General features: G+C 43.4%; 1 protein-coding gene across 1 annotated transcript in view; it reads left to right on the top strand.

The window, feature by feature from the left end:
• Nucleotides 1-1,473: 1,473 nt before the first annotated feature.
• The window catches only part of Elp3 (elongator acetyltransferase complex subunit 3), a 62,737-nt gene continuing 42,889 nt past the window's right edge, over nucleotides 1,474-21,321 (top strand). The window contains exons 1-7 of the mRNA XM_075949990.1: nucleotides 1,474-1,951; nucleotides 6,172-6,271; nucleotides 11,193-11,331; nucleotides 13,981-14,051; nucleotides 14,696-14,759; nucleotides 15,983-16,051; nucleotides 18,573-18,727. Coding sequence (XP_075806105.1) covers nucleotides 1,813-1,951; nucleotides 6,172-6,271; nucleotides 11,193-11,331; nucleotides 13,981-14,051; nucleotides 14,696-14,759; nucleotides 15,983-16,051; nucleotides 18,573-18,727 — 737 coding nt within the window. The 5' untranslated portion in view covers nucleotides 1,474-1,812. The remainder of the gene's footprint in view (nucleotides 1,952-6,171; nucleotides 6,272-11,192; nucleotides 11,332-13,980; nucleotides 14,052-14,695; nucleotides 14,760-15,982; nucleotides 16,052-18,572; nucleotides 18,728-21,321) is intronic.

Here is a 21,321-nt window from a genome sequence, read left to right as displayed (position 1 = left end):
CCAGAGCAGATTCCTGTTTTATACATGTTAATGTTTTGAAATACATATTGACATCAAATTCTAACAAGATGACAGATAGATAGAGAAGAGGCTGGGGGTTGGACGATAAATCTGAGAGCAGAGAGATGATAATTAAAACCATGGAACTCTGGGAAATCATTAGAAAGAGTCAGGGTCAAGTGACTTCTGAAGAAGACCAGTATCTTGACATGAGACAGGTATCTACAAGACACTGAAAAGAAATAATAGAAAACTCTAGAGTGGGGATCCTTGTCCTAAAATATTTTCAGGGAAGCTAATTTATTTTTATTGACAGGAAGGTGCTATTAAGATAATTTTGTACACTGAAAAAAAAATCAATATTGACCAGAACAGTTTCAGTGTCATGGTAGCACCAAAAACAGAGCTACCTCAACTCTAGTGGGAAGTAAGGAATTGGAAACATCACATCCAAGCCTTTATTAATTTGAAGGATTCTTAATATCTGGTCCATGGACAGAGGAGATCATGAAAAAGTTTCAAGAAAAAGTTATTCCAAGTCCTACCTCCAGATGTTGTATAATTTTGATCATGGTGTCTCACCCAGTGTTTTCGGAACAGTTATCAAGAAAGATGTGTCGTGTCATTTATCTGAGACTCAGGGAAGCTATAGACTGCAGAGCTTGCAAGATCAATTTGATATTTGCGTCTTGCCTAGTGTCTTTCAGGAAAACTAGAGCGTAGCTTTCACCACAGTGAAGGTTGAATCTCATGGTGTGTGGGATTTCTATCCAGTCTTTGTGTGCTGTGCCTGAATTCCTAAACCTCCTTGCAAGGACCACTCACATCTGCATTCTTGAAACAGGCACTTCCCACGCTCCTTTGGAGGAAAAAACAAAGACAAGAAAACAAGCATTGAATCCCCACTTGAGCCCACAAGTAACTAAGTGCAGGATAACCGCCTGTTTTCTGTCTTCATTCTGTGTCTATTTGTGTCTATTTGTCTCCTTTACTCTGGCTGAAGGCACAAAAACAAATCGTAGTCCTAAACCTGCAGTCACCTTGACTCCAGAGAAAACAGAGCCTCAAAGGGCAGACTCCTGACCATCTAAGGGCCATTAGCAGTGCCCTGAGGCAGTAAGTGATTATCTTGGATCTCCTGGAGGGATATCAGCAATAAAGACTTTGACCACCTTGCAAAGCAGAACTGAGACACTGATCAACCAGAGCACACCTTCTCCAGGATTGTTTAAACAAAGCATACCTCGTGGCTCCTGCCCTCATTTCTTCCATAACCTTTAAAAACTAACGCTTATATCAACACCCCTAAAAGACAGGCTTGGGTGTGGATGTGGGGGAGGAGAGTGAAGTGTGTGTGTGTGGGGGGGGGGGGTCATTGGTCTCCTTTTTCTGTTCGTCTTCCCAACATGGTTGACTCTGCTGGTGACACGTGTCGCAGCACCACTTGAGGAAATTGTCAGAGCCCAGGCTTTTGCTTTAAGAACTCAGGTTACACCTCACACTCGTCCCAGCTTCTCAGAGCAGCTGCTTTAAATAAACTGTCCGGTCGGTACCAGCCAGGGCTAGCTGGCTGTTCCAAAATAATTCTCCATCCTCCCACAGAATCAGAACGCAACGCACGGCCCCTCCCAGTCAGAGTGAGATGAGAGCCGCCACCCAGACAGGGCGGGGCTCCGCGCGCCGCCTTCTGGGAAGAGCTTTCTGGTACAATCGCTGTGCTTTCACGACAGTCCCGGGTTGCTTTACGGCTGCACGGCTCCTCCGCAGTCCGAGCTACGGTAACGTGGCGCCGTCCCCCTACAACGCGTACTGATGAAGCAGAAGAGGAAAGGTGCCAAAAAGACAAAGCGGGACGAGGGGGAAAGGGAGGCTGCAATGGATGACCCGCAAGACCTGGATGAACCCCACACGTCCAAGGATTTCGCCTCCCTGAGGACCCCCGCGCCCTGGGGTCGGCTGGCCTATCTTTATCTGTGTGCTTTGTGTCCAACAGCCTCTCCTCTCTTCCTCTTTGGAAGGGGCTGCTTGGTGTCTTTTGTGTAGCTGGGTGGATGGTACCGTTATTCCAAGATAGGTCTCAGAGGCGTTAAGGTGGGGGAGTGGATTTAAGGCGTCGCAGTTTCATTTATGGCGACTGATTGGGCGTGTTTATTTGGTTGTTTGGTTTGGTTTTTAAATCTTAAAGTAGGAAAGGCGTCGGCCCTTCCTTAAAGTAGGAATTATCCACGCAGTTTGCGCAACAGCTTTACGTGGACTTGCTCCCTTTTGTTTTACCCCCGGAATGGCCTGGAGCAATGTTGTGCAGGTTTTTCAACAGAATGAGGTCATTAAAAAAAAAAAAAAGAAAGGAAAAAAAACATTTTTTTTAGTATTTGTAATAGATTCCACTCCTAGCTCTGCAGACCATCTTGAGCCGTTGTTCTGATAATGCTTGTCTGCTGTCAGAACAATAGCTGGGAACTGAACCTTTACCCAGCCATTTTGAAGTTGTGTCGTCTAAATTTATACTTAATGTGTGGAGCCGACTGGTCATGGTGAGCCCCTGACTCCCCGGCATCAAATGAAAACTAAGTGTGTTGTTGGTCACTGCTTCTTGGCATTAACTGGAATTTCCCTTCCAAACAGCATGGCCTGTATTCTTGTCGCACCAAACACAACATGCACTAGATTGATTTGATCTTGCCTCGTTATAACTTGTTCCTTCTGAGGTGACCAGGCCACACAACTTTACTCTTTTGGCTTTAACAGTCACCAACACCTTAGTTTTTATTTTGTTCTTGTGGTTTTTTTAAATTGTTTTTACTGAGCTATATATTTTTCTCCACTCCCTTCCCTTTTCTCCCCTCCCCTTCTGCCCTCTCCCAAGGTCCCCTGCTCCCAATTTACTCAGAAGATCTTGTCTTTTTCTATTTCCCGTGTAGATTAGATCCATGTATGTCTCTCTTAGGGTCCTCATTGTTGTCTAGGTTCTCTGGGATTATGGACTGCAGGTTGGTTTTTCTTTATGTCTAAAAGCCACTTATGAGTGAGTACATATGATATTTGTTTTTCTGGGTCTGGGTTACCTCACTCAATGTGATGTTTTCTAGATCCATCCATTTGCCCGCAAATGTCAAGATGTCATTGTTTTTTTCCGCTGTGTAGTGCTCTATTGTGTAAATGTACCACATTTTCCTTATCTATTTGTTGAGGGGCATTTAGGTTGTTTCCAGGTTCTGGCTATGACAAACAATGCTGCTGTGAACATAGTTGAGCACATGTCTTTGTGGTACGCGTGAGCATCCTTTGGATATATACCCAAAAGTGGTATTGCAGGGTCTTGAGGAAAGTTGTTTTCTAATTTTGGTTCTTATTTTGAAATCACCTCTTACATTTGTTTACTTGCGGTCATTCCCTCTACCATTTTTGCTTTCGTGTACATTTATTTTTGTCAACTCTTGCATCTGTCTTCTGAGATTTGTCTGTTGGGTCAGGTCTGCTGCCTGTCAGCTTAAAGGTTTTCTTTGCGTCTTGTAGGTTTTATTTTGTTGTTGTTGTTTTGTATGGGTAGAGAAATGTGGTGTTTGCACTTATGTATGTGGGAGCGCAGGTCAGAGGAGGAGTTCTAATGTTCTGTTCTGTCACACTCCACCCTACCCCTTGAGACACGATCTGTCACTAAACTTGGAGTTAGGCTGGCAACCAGCAAGTGCCAGCAATCTTGCCATAGTCCTTTCTGGTTCTCTCTTTCACACATTCTAGGTTTATAGGTATTAATGTCTTTATGCCTAGCTTTTAACATGGGTGCTGGGATTCGAACTCAGGTCTTCACATATGTGGATTTTTAATGTACTGTTCAAAAGCCTTTTGTTTAGAATCCAAATTGATTGTATCTTTTTCCCCCTTTTGTTTATATTGATAACCTCTCTTTCTTTAAAAACTGCTTTCATTTCTTAAGTTAGAGTGTTGTTAGCACCTTTTATGCCTTTGCATAGTGGCCAGTGTTCTGTGTGTTTATTGAACCCTGTTCAGGCAGCCTGTGTTCAAGTTAGATAGGTCTCCTTTCACCAGAACAGGTAGTTGTAATGTCTGGCGCTGTTCCATCCTCTTTGTTTCCCAGAAGTTTTACACGTCTTTGTGTTACCAGCCCAGCCTTGTTGGGGAATATTATTTTAAGGTGTGTTGCTTTTGTTTATGCTGCATTTGTTTAACTCTGTGAAACTGTGATTCTTTGCCTCTCTAAAACACCCGAAGGTCCTGGTAAAGAGCTGAACGGCCAATCGTGAGGCAGGAGCACAGATAGGCGGGGCTGGCAGGCAGTATAAATAGAAGGAGAAATGAGGAGGAGAAGAGAGAGCAAGGGGAGGAGGGCTTCAGGGGCCAGTTATCTAGCCACTAAGTAAGAGTGAAAGGAAGTTATACAGAGGAAAGAAAAGGAAATCCCAGATGGTAGATGGGATAATTTAAGAAAAGCTGACAAGAAACAAGCCAAGCTAAGGCCAGCCAGTCATAACTAAGAATAAGCCTCCGTGTGTGATTTATTTGGGAGCTGAGTGAAAGGCCCCCACAGAAAGCCAAAAGAGTAAAACTTCGCACTACACAGCTTCCTGCCCTCTCAGTGAAGTCAGATGGGGGTATGAGAATATGGCTGTACAAGCTGACAGGATGCTATGTCATCTGTGTTCACCCCACACCCCAAGTCCACCTCTGGTACACGGTCTCTGGGCCACCTTTGTAGAATTGAGAAGTGACTGCACGTGGACTTTTCTCTTGTTGTTTTGTCTGTAGCTTTGCCTCATTAAGTCAGTGTGGTACACAGTGCACACTATGGTGAGAAGACAGGGACCTGGGATTTAACCCTGCTTGATCTATTTTTTAACATCTATAAAATGGGATAGCAATACCAGCTTTCCAGTGTGATAGTGAGTTTCAGATGGGACTGGATGAAAGGTCTCAGTAAATTCCATGGCCTCCTTAGCCACACTTCCATGATCACTTCTTTATTTTACACCAGCAGGCAGAAGGCATGGTCGTTGCCATCACCCAAGCTAAGACATCACACCATTCTTATCAGCTGGTAAAAGACAGGCTCCGCTGACCCTTAGGAAAAAGAGCTGAGATTATCCTGGTTTGGCTGAGCCATTTGTGACAGTGTGGCTGTAAGATGATAGGACATGCAGCAGCATCTCCTGTTTCTGTGGATGAAAGAGGGGCTGCCGAGACAGGGCCACGAAAGTCTACAGATGGTGTCTTAGAAATGTGGCTAGATCCTTCTATAGGCCAGACAAGGTAGTCCATGCAGTATAATTTCAGCACTGAAGCAGAAAAATCATAGGTTCAAGGCCTGCAAATTCAAGTCAGCCTGAACTGTATAATGAGAAGACAGCCAAAGGCCCTTCAGTACATCTTTGTGGAATGGGCAGGTAGTCCTGTCCTTTCTCCTGAGTCTCTTCAGGTTGAGTTAGTGCATTCTGGGACAGGCAAGTTCCTGCTCTGTTTCCCTCACTCTGTCTGAGATTGAGTTAGTGCATCTCAGTGTTCTCTGTGGGCTTACGGTGTTCATCATTGCCACTCTGCAGTGAAGGGCTAGACACTCAGTTACTCTGGCCCCTTCCTGCACTCGTAGGTACATGATTGTTCCTGCAGTTATCTTTCTTCTTTCCTGTATCTGTCTGTAATATCCTCTCAGTCCTGGGCTTCTAAAAGGAGCTTTTCCCACAACAGATAATGTTGGTTTGGTTTTTTGTTGTTATTGTTGTTTTGTTTTGTTTTTTGGTTTGTTTGTTTTTGAGAGGCGCATTAATTGAAAATACAAAAGATGTTCAGATTGTGAACAATACAGATTTAGTGTCTCCTCCTCTTGAGCTATGTGTTTGGCGTGTTTGAAATTATTTTAGAATTAGATGCCCCTGAGCTGTTCCTGAGATGATTTTGGAAGGAAAATTACTAAGTAAGATTGTTAAATCTTTACTGAGGGCTGGCAAGATGGCTCTGTGGTAAGGTCACTTTCCACCAAGCCTGATAAGCCAAGAACCCATGCAGTGGAAGGAAAGAACCAACTCCCGTCCTCCATACTTTATTGCATGCGCATGCCCATGTGTATACATGTGTTACATATGTACATATACACGAATAGATAAATAAACGTAAAAGATGTTGATGAGACTTTTGCTGCTGTTAAAATCTTTACAGGAGATCTCAGCCCTGCTGAGCTGATGCTGTTGACTATAGGAGATGTTATCAAGCAGCTGATTGATGCCCACGAACATGGGAGAGACATCGATCTCAATAAGTAAGTGCAGCTATAAGTGGGCAATCTTGCAGTTTTGTTCTTAAGTAACAGGCTGTCTGTCTAACTGTCTGATACATGGCCTCACTTTGAAGCCCAAGATCTCCTCACACTCAAGCCATTCCTCTTGCCTTTTCCTTCCAAGTACTGGAATTACCAGCATGCCCCGCTATGCCGAGTGGGAGAGTTGTGTTAACTGATCCTGCACTACCTGTTTTCTGTGTAGTCATTAAGAAACGGAGATTTCTGCCTTGTCCTATCATGTCCTTCACAATGAGTAAGCTGTGTCCGAACCTCCTAATCTAATTGCCTCCATCTTTATGAGGTACTCCCAATATCTCAGACACTGGTACAAGGACAGTGAAGGTAATGGCTGAGTTAATCCTCTCAGGAACTTGATGAGGGGTGTCTTAGTTTGAGTTTTTATTGCTGTGATGAAACACCATTACCAAAGCAGCTTGGGGAGGAAAGGGTTTATTTGGATTACACTTCTAGGTACCATCTGTCACTGAGAGAAATCAGGGCAGGCAGAAACTCAAACAGGGCAGGAACTGATGTAGAGGCCATAGTGGAGTGCTGCTTACTGGTTTGCTTCCCATGACTTGCTCCGCCTTTCTTATAGAACCCAGGCCATCAGCCCAGGGGTGGTACCACCCGCAATAGGCTGGACCCTCCCCCATCAGTAAATGCCTGACAGGCTTGCATATAGCTCAAACTTATAGACCATTTCTCTCTCTCTCTAATTATAAACTAATTGGCCCATTAGCTCAAGCTTCTTATTAACTCTTATAACCTATATTAGCCCATTATTCTTGTCCATGTTAGCCACGTGGTTTGGTACCTTTTGCAGTGAGACAGTCACATCTTGCTTGTCAGCTTGACACATAAGCACAACACTTTTCTGTAAACGGAGATTGCCTACACTTTTTACTTAGAACCTTTTCTTTCTCACTTATCCCTCAGATGGCACATCAATACTAATATCACACTATAAAACATAAATAACTTTAAAGTTCCACCATCTTTACAATTCAAGCAGATTAAAAGTTCATTCTCCTTAAAAATCTAAAATCCCTTTTAAAAGTTCAAGTCTTTCAACTGTGGGCTCCTGTAGAAATCAAAATTAAGTTAAATACTTTTTTATTTCAAGAGGGAAGAACCAAGGCACAGTCCCAATCTGAATAATGTAAATAATTCAATGTCCAATGTCTGGGATTCACTCATGACCTTCTGGGCTCCTCCGGGGTACTTGGCCCCCTTCTCTAGCTCCGCCCTCTGCAGCACACACAGCTCGCCTTCTAGGGTCTGGCTGGCTCCACTCCACGGCTTCTGCTGTTCTTGGTGATCACCTCATGGTACTGGGATCTTCAAAATGTTGAGGTCTTCTACAACTGGGCTGCACTTTAACCAGTAGCCTTTCCTGGGCTCTCCTCGTGGTGCCAAGCCTCAGCTTTTTCATGGCCCCCTCAATCCTGGGGTTTCCACCACTATGCTGGGTATACCTTCACCACTGACCTCTCATAGTGCCAAGCCTCAATTGCTTTCCACGATTGTTTCATGGCTTCAAAACCTGTACTACTTGGGATACACATGACCAGGTTTGACTGCCAGCACAAAGTACAACCTTGGCCACCTTTTGTTTAAAAAATATATTTATTTATTTATTTATTATGTATACAATATTCTGTCTGTGTGCATGTCTGCAGGCCGGAAGAGGGCACCAGACCTCTTTACAGATGGTTGTGAGCCACCATGTGGTTGCTGGAAATTGAACTCAGGATCTTTGGAAGAGCAGGCAGTGCTCTTAACCACTGAGCCATCTCTCCAGCCCCGACCTTGGCTACCTTTGAACACAGTTTGCATGTGCTAACTCTGGGGAAACACTTCCCAGTAGACTTTATCTCAGTGATGCTGGTCTCTTCTTAATCACAGCTGGTTCTTCAGCCCCAGCCAACCAGCATCCATTGCTCCAACAAAACAAAGGTTTAATTTAGCGATTCTGGTCTCTTGTTATTCGTAGCTGAGTTTTCCACTAGACACCACATATTTGTCACACAAATGGCCAGGTAGAGTCTTGACTTCCCTCTGAAACTTCGCAAGCCAGGCCTCCATATTCTGCATTGCTCTCAGTGTGCTTATCTTCTACGCTCCTACAAAACAGTCCACTGAGCTCTTAACTTCTCAGTGGCTTTTCCAGGCCAAAATTCCAAGTCCTTCCACAATCCTACCAAAACAACATGATCAGGTCTGTCACAGCAATACCCCACTTCCTGCTACTAATTTCTTAGTTTGGGTTACTGTTGCTATGATGAAATACCATGACCAAAAGCAACCTTTGGAGGAAAGGGTTTCTTTCATTTTTTTTCAACTCTCAGGTCAAGCTCTATCACTGAGGGAAGTCAGGACAGGAACTCAAAGCAGGAACCTGGAGGCAGGAACTGATGCAGTGGCCAAAGAAGGTGCTGCTTACTGGCTTGTTCCCCATGGTGTGTTCAGCCTGCTTTATTATTGAACCGGATCATCAGCCCAGAGGCAGCATCACCCTTAATGAGCTGGAGGAAAAACTATAGAATAGTATACTTTCATAGCCAAAAAAAGGACAATTACAACTCATTTATTCCTTTAGCAAATGCTTTCTAAGCATGGTAGAAGAGGTTATGTACAACCATCTTAAACACTAATTAAGAAACTAGGGGCTGGAGAGATGCTCAGCTGTTAAGAGCATTGCCTGCTCTTCCAAAGGTCCTGAGTTCAATTCCCAGCAACCACATGGTGGCTCACAACCATCTGTAATGAGGTCTGGTGCCCTCTTCTGGCCTGCAGGAATACATGCAGACAGAATATTGTATACATAATAAATAAATAAATATTTAAAAAAAAAAGAAACTACTCCACCAAAGCTACAGAGAAACCTTGTCCCAAAAAAACAAAAAAGAAAAAAAACTATCCTACAGGATTGCCTACGGCCCAATCTTATTGGAGGCATTTTCTCAGCTGGGATTCCCTCTTCTCAGGTGACTCTAGCCTATGTCAAATTGGCATAAAATTTGGCACACAAGGGGCCAGCAAGATGGTCTAGTAGGTGAAAGTGTAGGGGATGGAGGAAACCAACTCCCAAAAGCTGTCCTCTGACCTCTACACTGCCACAGTGACACAGGAACACAGGCACGCACTTATGTATTGAAAAAACAAACTTGGCTGGGCGGTGGTGGCACACGCCTTTAATCCCAGCACTCGGGAGGCAGAGGCAGGCCGATCTTTGTTGAGTTCTAGGCCAGCCTGGTCTATAAGAGCTAGTTCCAGGACAGGCTCCAAAGCTACAGAGAAACCCTGTCTCGAAAAACTAAAAAAAGAAGAAAAAACAAAGTTAAAAACCAAATGAAAGCAGTATGGGCTGGGTGCAGGTGTCATCCTCACTGACAGAAGGGTGATCTGAGAGGTGGAGGCGGTAAGTCATCCAGGGGGGAGTAATCCTTGACAGATGGCGATTTGGAACCAAAGCCCATTTGTTCCTTTGCACCATCACCTCACATCCCATTTTCTCCTGTCTGCTTGGAAGCACTTTGTCTGGTGCCCTTATCTACTCCCAGCCATCTCTACCACACATTCATGTTCACCTTGATCTTTGGTACACTCTCGATTGAGTGGTCCTTCATCTCTGCTCCTTATTTTCTTTACTGCATTTGCTCTTATATATGTTCACAGAGAAAGGGTTCTCCCCACTATGTCATGTAATCACCACATCCATGACCTCTTGTAGACCAGTTCTCCGTTTCTTAAGGTGGCTGTACCCAACCTTTTCCTTTGAACACTGTGCTTAGAAAGCATTTGCTAAAGGAATAAGTGAGTCATAATTGTCCTCTTGTGACTCTGAAAGCATTCTAGTCTAAAGCTTTTCCTACAATGTCTTAGAGTGACATCCCTGTGTCTACTGCCTGAGACCTGAGCGCTTCTCTGGTCTGTCTTCCCTAATTTCCCCAGCACATGTTAAAGTCCCTTCCTGTATTCGGGAAGCAGCCCTTGCCTGTGGTGTATGTGTATGGGCTTAGCCACAACACATCACAAGAAAGGACTGTGGCTTCACCTGACATACCACATATGGGGATAGTTGCCTGTGCGTGCTAGCTATTCAGTTAGCTGAAAACATTGTGAACAGCCCACAGATTTTGTCTAGGTGGATCAATTAGAAGACAATGCCACCGGTAGGATTTGGCTAGTGGGCACAAAGAAAAGCAAAGCTGGTCAAATTGTAGAGAAGATAAAGGGATAAGCTGGATACACCACGCATCTGTAATCTCAGCATTCAGGGGCAGAGGGAGAATTTTGAGTCCGAAGCTAACCTGGGTATAGCAAGACAAATGGAAGAGGGGTTTAGGAATTAAAGTAATTATTTGAACAGAAGATACTCTTGGGGTTATAGATAGGGTCATAGGTAGGAGGAGACAGAATTGTTTTGTTTTGTTTTTTAATAGGTAAGGTAGATTCTAGAATTTGTATTCTGGTTTGATTTGTTGTTGCTTTTATATATTATATTTTATCCAAGGAAGTAGTTCTTGATTGGGTTGATTTCTTCCTGGGGACACATGGCAAAGTCTACACACAGTCCCAAATGTCAACAGCGAGACTGAAAAGGTAGTTATCTCAGAGTAGTTCTTTAGGGTGGAAAGGTTTGGAAAGAGACCTTCACTATGCCATTATCCTGGGCCCACAGTCCTGCTTTACTTCCTAGTGTTTAGGGTTAAAGGAAAGCAGGGTGCTTACTAACAGATTTTGACCTTTGTTTCCTTAGTGTATAGGTTGTTAAGCCGCTCTTGCCCCCGGTGAAGGGTAGAGCAGGGCCAGATGTTATGTGTACACATCATTCTGTCAGTAACTTGTGCCTGAAGTGCTGTGATCTTGATAACTCTAAATGCTTGGGTTTCAGAGTGAAAACCAAGACAGCTTCCAAGTATGGCCTTTCATCCCAGCCCCGCCTGGTGGACATCATCGCTGCGGTCCCTCCTCACTATCGAAAGGCCCTGATTCCCAAGTTAAGGGCCAAACCCATCAGGACTGCCAGTGGGGTAAGTGGCTGAGCTGGAGAACTGGTGGTGGCGATGACGAGGGGGGGTGGGGAGCTCAGACTCCTGAAGTCTGTCGTTCTGTGTGCTCGAGTGAAGAGGGGTGCAGCGATGCTGAAAGGGAAAGGAAGCCAGCCAGTATGCTTAAAGCAGTTTTTGTAGTGTCTTTAAAGATTGAGGCTTGGTCACTTAACACTATAACAACTGTTGCTGACCCTCTTATTGCTGATAGCTTCCAGTTGGTACTTCTAAAAATCATATCATGGTGCAGGGTAGGGTTTTCTTTCCTTTTGTTTCGCTTTTTAATTTATTTTTATTGTATGTGTATTGATGTTTTGCCTGCATGTATGTGTGAGGGTGTCAGATCCCTTGAAGCTGGTGTTACAGTCAGCCATGAGCTGTCATGTGCGTGCTGGGACTTGAACCCAGCTCCTCTGGAAGGGCAGCCAGTGCTCTGAACCGCTGAGCCATCTCTCCAGCCCCAGCAGGGTAGTTTTATATGTGATGATTATGGAGTAAATCTCCAATAGGGAGTGCGTGGGTGTCCAGAGATACGGGTCCCCACAGCAAAAGGGAGCCCCAGCAGAAAGCATGGTGCTTTCCTGACCTGTGAGTATGCTTGGATTATGGGGGAGGGGTCGGGCTCAGAGTGTTGGGAACAAGAAAGGAATAGGAAAGAGATCACAGAGGTGGGAGGGGCGTGAAGGGTGCAGGCAGGAAGTGCCACAGATGGGCGGAAACTCAGAGTTCACTTGATTGATGATTTTCTTTTTGAGACAGTCTCACTGTAGATACCACACTGATCTTTGAACTCATACTGAGTTCATCTGAGACAACTAGGGACCTTGTTTAGGATTAGCTTGTAAACAGTCACATACATCTGGCAAAGAAACCAGATAACAAGAAACCATTTCAGGTGCCTGTATAGGGTCCTGATGTGAGCAGGACAAGTTTCTAGAAAGTTAGTCCAGGTCCGGCCTGCATAGCAGTTCAGAAATGTAAGGCTGTGTTGGGAACTCTTGTCCTGATCTCTGTAAAGCATTATGGGCTGAATTGGGATTGAGGCTCTAGGATCGCTGAGTGTGAGAGGCCAGGGGAAATGGGCAGGGTCAGGATTAGGGTTCATTGGAAAGGGGTTCCAGAGTTGAAGTCCATGTTCATCGTATGACCCAGTATGTTTGGTATGCTGTCTGGATCAGGACATGACATTTCCGGTGCCTGTGTTGGCTACTTTAGTGACTTACTCTTTTGGATTCTGATATTTGTAGACAGTTGAACCCCACAATTTTTACATACAATGTGCTTTCAAATCTGATGCACATATGTTATTAACAAGTACTTGTACACACACAAAAACTTAAAAAACAAAAATGAAAACCCGGGAGTTTAGCTTGTGTGCGTTGCTGTCTTCTTCTCACCACCTGCTGTTTCAATAACATCTCAGTTCAGAATCCCTGCTGAACCTGGTTGCCATGGCTCCTCAGAACATACCTGTCCTGTCTTTCCTTGGTTTCATTATCTTCGTAGTGAAGATTGTCATTCCTAGCACATTTCTCAGTTTGCTTTAACTACTGCTTCTGTGTAACTAGAGCTGGGTCATGCCTTTTTGGTAATCTGCACACATGTGTGTGCTTACATAAGCACACTTCCATCTGTTTCGGGGTGTCTTGATCTGTCAACAACTGTATTTGGAGAACAATACTTTAGTTTCTTCAGCCCTGATTCTCTCTGTTATACGTACAGCTTCCTCTCTGTCTGTAGGAAATCCTGCTCATGTTAGCCTTAGTGTGGCTCTATCTGGTCAGCTACTTCCTGTGTTAATATCTTAATAGCCTTAATATCTTTTGTTTTGTTTTGTTTTTGTTTGTTTTTTGTTTTTCGAGACAGGGCTTTCCTGTGTAGCTGTCCTGGAACTAGCTCTTGTAGACCAGGCTGTCCTTGAACTCAAAGAGATTCAACTGCCTCTGCATCCCGAGTGCTGGGATTAAATGCATGCACCCCCATAGCCCGGCCTAGCCTTAAAATCTTTGCTACCAGCCTTTTCTCAAGCAGGCTCTTTCCCTCACCCATCCTGGACTTGGTCAGGTACTCTTGAGATTTTACACATAGACTCTGGATCAGTCTGGTCCCTAACTTCCCTGCTTTCTGCTATAGATTGAAATCTAGAGTGTCGTGGAATTTGAATAATAATGATTAGGTTTAATATATATAGTGACCTTTGTCGATATTTTAGCAAAAAAACTAGAGAGAGAATAAGACTCATCCAAACCTTAAAAATTAATTTCCAGTACTGGGTTTACAGCTCAGTGAAGGAGTAGTGTTCAAAGACTCTGGATGCAGTCTCCATCACCACAAATTAATAATAACAGTTCCTTATTCTGTATTTACCATAAAACCAATTATAAAACTCATATATACAATTCAGATATTATCAGTATAAAAGAATTCAGCTTTAGGGTGTAGCGCCATCCGTATTTTGAGAGAGATACCCAGATTTCTCTTTAGGTTGCATCGATCTTTCCCCTCTTCATATCATGAAGACCCTAATGTGCAGCTCCAGTTACATTCCTTTCCTTCGCTCGTAAGGTAACCACTCTGTAGAACTGTGTTAATTTTTCAGTGATAGCTTTTTAATTAATCTTTCTTTTATAGATTGCTGTTGTGGCTGTGATGTGCAAACCTCACAGATGTCCACACATCAATTTTACAGGGAATATATGTGTGTAAGTATGATTTTGACAAGTTGGTATGTGTGTTTCAGTTAAACTAGTAAGTAGATTTTCTAATGCCCTGCAAGTGCAGGCTGGTGATATTAAGATGTTGCTGCATAGACTCGCAGCTTTGGTAAGGTATTTCAGCACTTTGAAGAAAGTGGAGCAACCACTGCTGCAGTGCTGAAATACCATAGGTTATGAGCTTGGGATAACGGACATCTGTGACTAACAAGCTTCCTGGATTCCAGCATCAAATTCAAAATGAATTTGGACCAGAAAAATATCAAAGTTTTTAAATTATTCTTATAAATAGCTGTTAGATTTCTGTAGTTGAGGCATTGAGAAGAATTCATGGGTATAAATGCATGGCTTGAGTAGGAAGATTAAATGGGAGGGAAATTTTCCTGAATATGGGCCCCAGGAAAGCATAGAATCATCCAAACTGGGCTCCCGCATTAAGATGTAAAGATCTTTGCCTGCAGTGTTCTGGACACGAATGTCGTCATGTTCCTTCACTTACTGTCTTGTTTGTTTGTTGGTAAACAATGCTGCGAGAGCGGACTGCTGTTTGAGGTGATGGCAAAACCGCTTTGATAGCAGGATTTTCTGTTGGACCTAGTATTTCACCTGCCCTCCCTTTTTGTTGTGTCTAGATACTGCCCTGGAGGACCTGACTCGGATTTTGAGTACTCGACCCAGTCTTACACAGGCTACGAGGTAAAGACTTAATCCTGACTAAGTGCTGTGATCCAGAGTGTGGCGTGACAAGTACCAGCGTTCTTAGAAGTGTGGGCTTTTTTCCTGATTAGAAAGCTTTTTGCCAGATATTTGCGCTGTATGTTTTGCCAGATATTTGACCATATTGTGCCAAGCCACCGGAGCAGTGCCAACATGAGCATTTCTTACTATTATTTCCGACCACTGTCCCAAGTGCTTTACCACTCCAACCCTTTCAGCAGTATTTGGAAACAAGATACTGTGATTATCTCAGTTTTATGGTGAAGAATTTGAGGCATAGAATATATGTGTGTGTGTGTGTGGTTTTTTTTTTTTTTTTTTTAGACATTTCTCTTATAACTCAGATTGACCTCAACCTTTTAATAGTATTCCTATCTCAACTTCCTAACCACAAGGACTTTGGGAATTAGATAATCGATCAGAGCGCTTGTCCCTGGAAAAAACTGATTCTCCCTTTCTCAGCACCATCAATTGCCTGTAGCTCATTATCTAGTGGTAGGGCCTTAGAAAATCCCCATCCATGTTGGCATGTCAGCTGGTGATGTCATTGTCTTGTTCAGATAGTCATTTGTTGGGATCTTGTAAGTGTATTTATCCCTGTCACATCTAAAAGACATGACCTGGTTTTCTGCCCACCTCTCCCTGAGCGTTTGGTGTAGAGGTTGTATCAGCTGGAGTTAGCCACTCCGCTATCACTTACTTTCTGTATTCTGACCAGTTGTGGGTCTCTATAATAGTTTCCACCTGCTGCTGTTCCAAAAAGAAGCTTATCGTCCTTGTATGCTAGGAAACTGCTTCATCACGGTAGTTTCCAGTGTGATAGTGGTGTCAAGACAATTTGCTGAACCATTAGAACCCTTGTGTAACAATAAAGGCTTTGTGCAAAGAGCATTTTGCTACATGACTCTTGTATGTGTGCCCATCGGTGTGTGTGCACCTATGCTTTGGATGTCATTACATTTCCACAGAAGGTGACTAAAAACCAAGAAGATGCCCTGCTGTTGAGGTACCCTCAGCAGTGTGGTAGGGACTAACCTGATGTTCTGCACCTTGCCAAAACTGAGAAAGGAAGGTGGGATATGAGGCATGGCTTTAGTGTTCAAATCCCTTGAGTAGTTTAATTTTAATACAACCCTTCACTCCTTCAGTATTTTTTTAATTTGTTATGACTATAATATGATATTTTTTCCTTATTTACTTAGCCAACTTCCATGCGAGCTATTCGTGCTAGATACGACCCTTATCTGCAGACAAGACATCGGATTGAGCAGGTAAAGAAACTTTTAAATTGTTTTTTGTGCTTCAAGTGTTGCCGTGCCGTTGCTTGATTTGGAGTCGTTGTGAAGGAGAGAAGAGTGTGATTTTACGCTCATCTGGAGAGACTTTCTGTGCCATGTGTGGTTAGACTTGCACTCCTTAGAGACTCCTGTTTCCTTGAAGGCTTTTATTTTATATTCTTGTACTCCTTTCAGTTTGAAGGAAGTCACTTATGAAAGTGTGTAAAAGTTCTTTAACAGTCAACAAGGGGTTGAACGTCAGCTTCCAGAGCCAGGTGAAGAAGTGTGACAGGCTTGGTCAGTGAGAGCAGGCAGTTTACAGCAAAGTGGTGTGGGTGGCTGTTTGGGTCTTGTGGACTTGTTCTGTGCCATGACCGTGGTGGTGTATACTCCATCAAACTCCCCACTTGTGCCTTTTAAAGGGGGTGGATTTTATTGCATATAATTTATACATTGACATAACAGGTTAAAGCTAGTACTATGTTGGTGATCTTGAACTTCTCTAAACATAGTTGACAAGTGTTAAAATGTAAGCACCATCTGTAGTTGTTATAGTAATTTACATGGCGATATAAATAGAAGGTCTAAAATAGAGCGTATAGTACACACGTTGCTTCTGGGTTTGGGTGTCTGTTGTTGAACACCACCAGTTCTAGTGATCACTTTGCTGTCACCCAAGCACATGTAGGGCAGGAGTGTTTGCTGTAAGAGGACCCTACCCGGGGAGCCCATGAGGCTTGGGAAAACGTGTTCTGAACTGACTTTGACCTCGTTTTTGTATTCAAATATGGTATGTAACTCATTTAAGATAATATTAGTCAGGATCAATAGAACAGAATTTATAAAATGAAATGATTTTCAGGCTGCGGGCCAGCTATCCAGCAATAGCTGCCTATGAACAGATGGTCTAAGAATCCAGTAGTTCAGTCTACGAAGCAGAATGTCTCAGCCGACCTTCAGTATATGGGGAGCCCCAAAGAAGTGGGCTCTGAAGCTAATGAAGGGATGGTCTTGGTAGCAAGAGCAAGAATAAGCAGGCAGAGAGAGCTTCCTTCTCCCTGTTCTTTAGGCTTCCAGCAGAAGGTGTGACAGAGATCTTCCCACCTCAAAAGATCTGGATTAGAAGGGGGTTTTCTACTTCAGATGATTTAATTAAAAAAAAATCCCTCACAGGTATACCCAGTCATTTAGGTTTTCGTTAATTCCAGATGTAGTCAAGTTGACAACCAAGAATAGCCATCGCAAGATGGAAAACTGTCTTAACAGAGTATGAAATGGTATACTACTAAAAATGTCTTAACGGAGTATGAAAAGGTATACTTACTAAAATGTTTGAAGATCCTAGGTTTAGACATTGTGATAATCACATAGAGTAACAATTCTTTTCTCACTGTACATGTAGTAGAGCCATGGGAAACAGTGACAGTGGCAGTGGGGTGGGTCTCCACCTCTGCAGGTGAGTGTGGAGTTTGGCTTGGAGTCCTAGCAGGAGCTTTTGTAGATGCTACCAGGACAGTTTTCTGTTAGCCGTGTACTGTTGATGGGGAGACACACGCTGCCTCAGATGCACAGACACAGTAACAGCAGTGCCACTTGGTACTTGCAGAAACAACCATTTTTGAAAGGTTCCATGGAGATAGTCATTACATGATATATTCTAGTTCATAATTTGACATTTTGATCCAGTTTCCTTATACCTAACATACAACAAGAAATTTAAAAACTTTTAAAACTTCAAATCCAGGTTATTGTAGCTGACCCAGTGGACCGTTGTGCCCTTCTGCCCTGAAGTAGGGAAGGTGCGATATTTCATTTTGGGGCAGTCAGTCAGTGCTTTGGTTTTCCAGTAGCATCCTGAGGGCCTGTGCCCACAGTCATCTTTAGATTGCATCTTGAAGTCTCACTCTAACTAGTACTCATCTTTCTCCCTGTGCACTAAGTCCAGGTTATGCATCACCCGCCACTGTGTGTTTCTACTGTGAAGTCAGACATAAAATATATGATCAGTAAATTTTTGCAGTATTTGATACTACATTATATTGATTTTTTATTTATTATATTCTGTTATATCTTAAAACTCTTCCTGTTGTTAAGTTCCTATTTAACTGTCAGCATTGAAGTCTGGCTTCTGCTTCAGTTTTAATTCTCTTTCCCATCTTTTTTGAGCAGGAATTTTTTTGTTTTTGTTTTTTATTCTTTTTTTAAAGATTTATTTATTATGTATACAACATTCTGCCTCCATGTATGCCCACACACCAGAGGAGGGCGCCAGATCTCAGTACAGATGGTTGCTGTAATATGTGGTTGCTGGGAATTGAACTCAGGACCTCTGGAAGAGCAGCCAGTGCTCTTAACCTCTGAGCCATCTCTCCAGCCCCCCAGGAGTTGTTTTTTAAATGCACTGAATTAACAACATGTGTTTTACTGTAAACTGTGCTGGTGCGACTGTAAGATGAAATTGGAAATCCTGCAGCTTCTCTAGGGTGATGATCTGATGAGTGTGTGTTTCTTCCAGCTAAAGCAGCTTGGTCACTCCGTGGACAAGGTGGAGTTCATCGTGATGGGTGGAACGTTCATGGCCCTTCCAGAAGAATACAGAGATTATTTTATCCGAAATTTGCATGATGCTTTATCAGGCCACACTTCAAACAATGTTCATGAGGCAATCAAGTAAGAAGCCCTATTTTCTCACTGAGTGATCGTTTGCTCATCCTCCTAGCAGCTACCTGTGAAGATTTGATCCTTTCTGTGTATATATTCTGAATTTCTTTCTTTGTGTATGTCTGTGTATGGGAAAGAATTATTTTCATGGAGCCACACCTCCTAATTGTTCTAATGAGTTCCACTTCCTGGTGACCAAGCATTCAAATATATGAGCCCGTGGGGGCCATTCTTACTCAAACTGCCGCATGTCTATGCAGTTACAGGCAGTGGGCACAGCATGGTGAACAAGACAGAACTGTGTGTCCTTGTGGTGCTTTCCTTTTATATCGGTGTCTTACAGAGTAAGGGTATGATGGAAAGGGCGTGGTGTGACACGGTCCTGCTGTAGGACGGCGAGTCTGAGACCTTCCTTAGGGCACAAGGAGGACACTGGGTTATACTCCAGTGAGCAAGGGAATGTCCTCAGGTGACGTTGAAAGACTCAACGTGGGCCAAATTATGTATTTCAAGGAGCTGGAGCTTGTATGAAATGTAGAAGTGTGTTGTTTCAAGCCAACACATCTTTGTTAACAGGCAAGGTCATTGAACTGTCTTCCGACTGACAGGTTAGAGAGTTACCATGGGAATGTGAGAAGCCTCTAAGCTTCCTTCTCACCTTGGTTCACCAAGGGTAGTGGCAGTGATAATGGAGAAGAGACTGATTAGAGGCATCAAAAGCCAAGCCTTCGTTGGATGCGTGAGTAACTGGATGGAAATGACATGTGCTAAGGTGGAAAAGCCATAGGAAAGCTCAGGTTTGATGGAGGAAATTAAGAAGTTTACTTTTGGTTTGTTATCTTTGAAATGCCCATGATGTATATAGAGATGTCCTGTAGGGTCCAGAAAAGGAAGTCTTGGCTGCAGGTACACAGTGGAGATTTTCAGTCATAGGTGATATTCACAGCCTCGTGGAGGAATGGTTTCATCTAGTAGAAGAGTTTTGCATCTCCAAGGTGTGCTAAGACAAAAAGCAATGTTCAGAACAGTTTGTGCTGTACGGTCCCATCATGTATGTGTCTACCCAGGCCTATCTGTGTGGTTGTCACAGGCCAAGATCATCACTGAGGAAGGAGGAAGAAGAGCTGAGAGTAAAGGAGGCTTACATTTGTTGTGGAACCATGTTCCATGTACGTGGAACCATTGTGATTCACTTCACAGTAAGCCTTTGAGTGTGGTGTTCAGATTTCCTCTGCTTTACATTAGAGGAATCCAGAGCCCAGAGACATAAAGCAGCTTACCCAGGCTTAACACAGGTAGTTGATAGCAGAGTGGGAATAGAAACCTCAGGCCTGAAGTTAGAAATTGCTAGGCGTAAAAGGGGTGTGTGTGTGTGTGTGTGTGTGTGTGTGTGTGTGTGCGTGCACACATGCACCGGAATGTTAAAAAGAGAGTAGTTCTCTTTCCAACACCCCTAGCACCATCAGACTTTGGCTTCTCTTGTGAAAGGGAAGGAGACTGTCCTGCTGCTGATTACAAGGTGGGTGAAATAGTGCTGCCTTGTAGGCTTTTTTGTGGTGATAAATAGTATCAGGCCAAGAATGGACATGAGGGGAGCTTTTTGACCCGAAGCTAAAGCCTGAATACACATGAGAATGGACTTTGAGTAGTCACTCTGCTATCAGAGATCAACAGTGAGGACTTTGGTAGGGTTACCCCCTGGAATGAGCTTATACCTTCCTTTGTCCCTTCCTTCCCCTGTTGCTTTCCTTTGGGCTTGTGAAATTTAAATAAAGATGGTGTTTCATAAATGTAAATAGAAGTTAGGGATAGCTTGAGGGGTTGCATAAAAGATTGATCCTCTGGAAGAATGTGTGGTGAGCAAGTGCTTGTGTTTGACTGATAAATACTGGTAAACTCTGTGTCCCTGAATCTAGACTTCTGGGTATGTGACTTGTCCCACAGGGACCTCGGTAGCAAGATGGTACGGCATCTATTTTTACTATTCGTTCAAAATGGTCATCGTGAATATGAGTCATGCTTAGTGAAACCCTCAGTCTGCAAACTTTAGAATAGAGGAGTGATGATGTAACTCAGCTCACTCCTCTTTGTACTCAAGAGTCAGATGTGATAAGTGTAGTTAAAGTGTGATGTTGGGGACTAGCCTCCATTAGTCCAAGATGGAGACATAGTGGCAGGAGCGACTCTGGGTTCCCAACTGAGCACATTCGCTTCTAAAAAACCCCAGCAGTGTTATCTTCAATACCACTGAATCTTTCCTCTCACATGACAATGAGCCCGATGTCCTCTGGCTTCCTCACGTGTGCGCACACACAAATACACACCTTCAACTTAAGAAACCTGTGTTGAGAAAAGGGCTCTATATGTACCTAAGCTTGGGAAGATTTATTTACTTACATTAAATACTTTTAAATTATTTCTTTTATTTCTTTTTAAAATGTATGGCGCTTGTGTGGAGGCTTTCAGTCCTCTGCTTCTGCTTTGCTGCCGCCCCAGCTACTCTTTAGTCTGCTGCTGAGCCTTACCTTCCAGTCTTCCAAGCCCTTGAGCTGCCTAGTGACCCTTGTCTGTCTCTCATCTCACAGCAGAAAAGCTGGGATTAC

This window comes from Microtus pennsylvanicus, chromosome 15 (genome assembly GCF_037038515.1).
Source record: "Microtus pennsylvanicus isolate mMicPen1 chromosome 15, mMicPen1.hap1, whole genome shotgun sequence".
Classification (NCBI taxonomy): domain Eukaryota; kingdom Metazoa; phylum Chordata; class Mammalia; order Rodentia; family Cricetidae; genus Microtus; species Microtus pennsylvanicus.
This window is presented reverse-complemented; position numbering and strand designations above follow the sequence as displayed.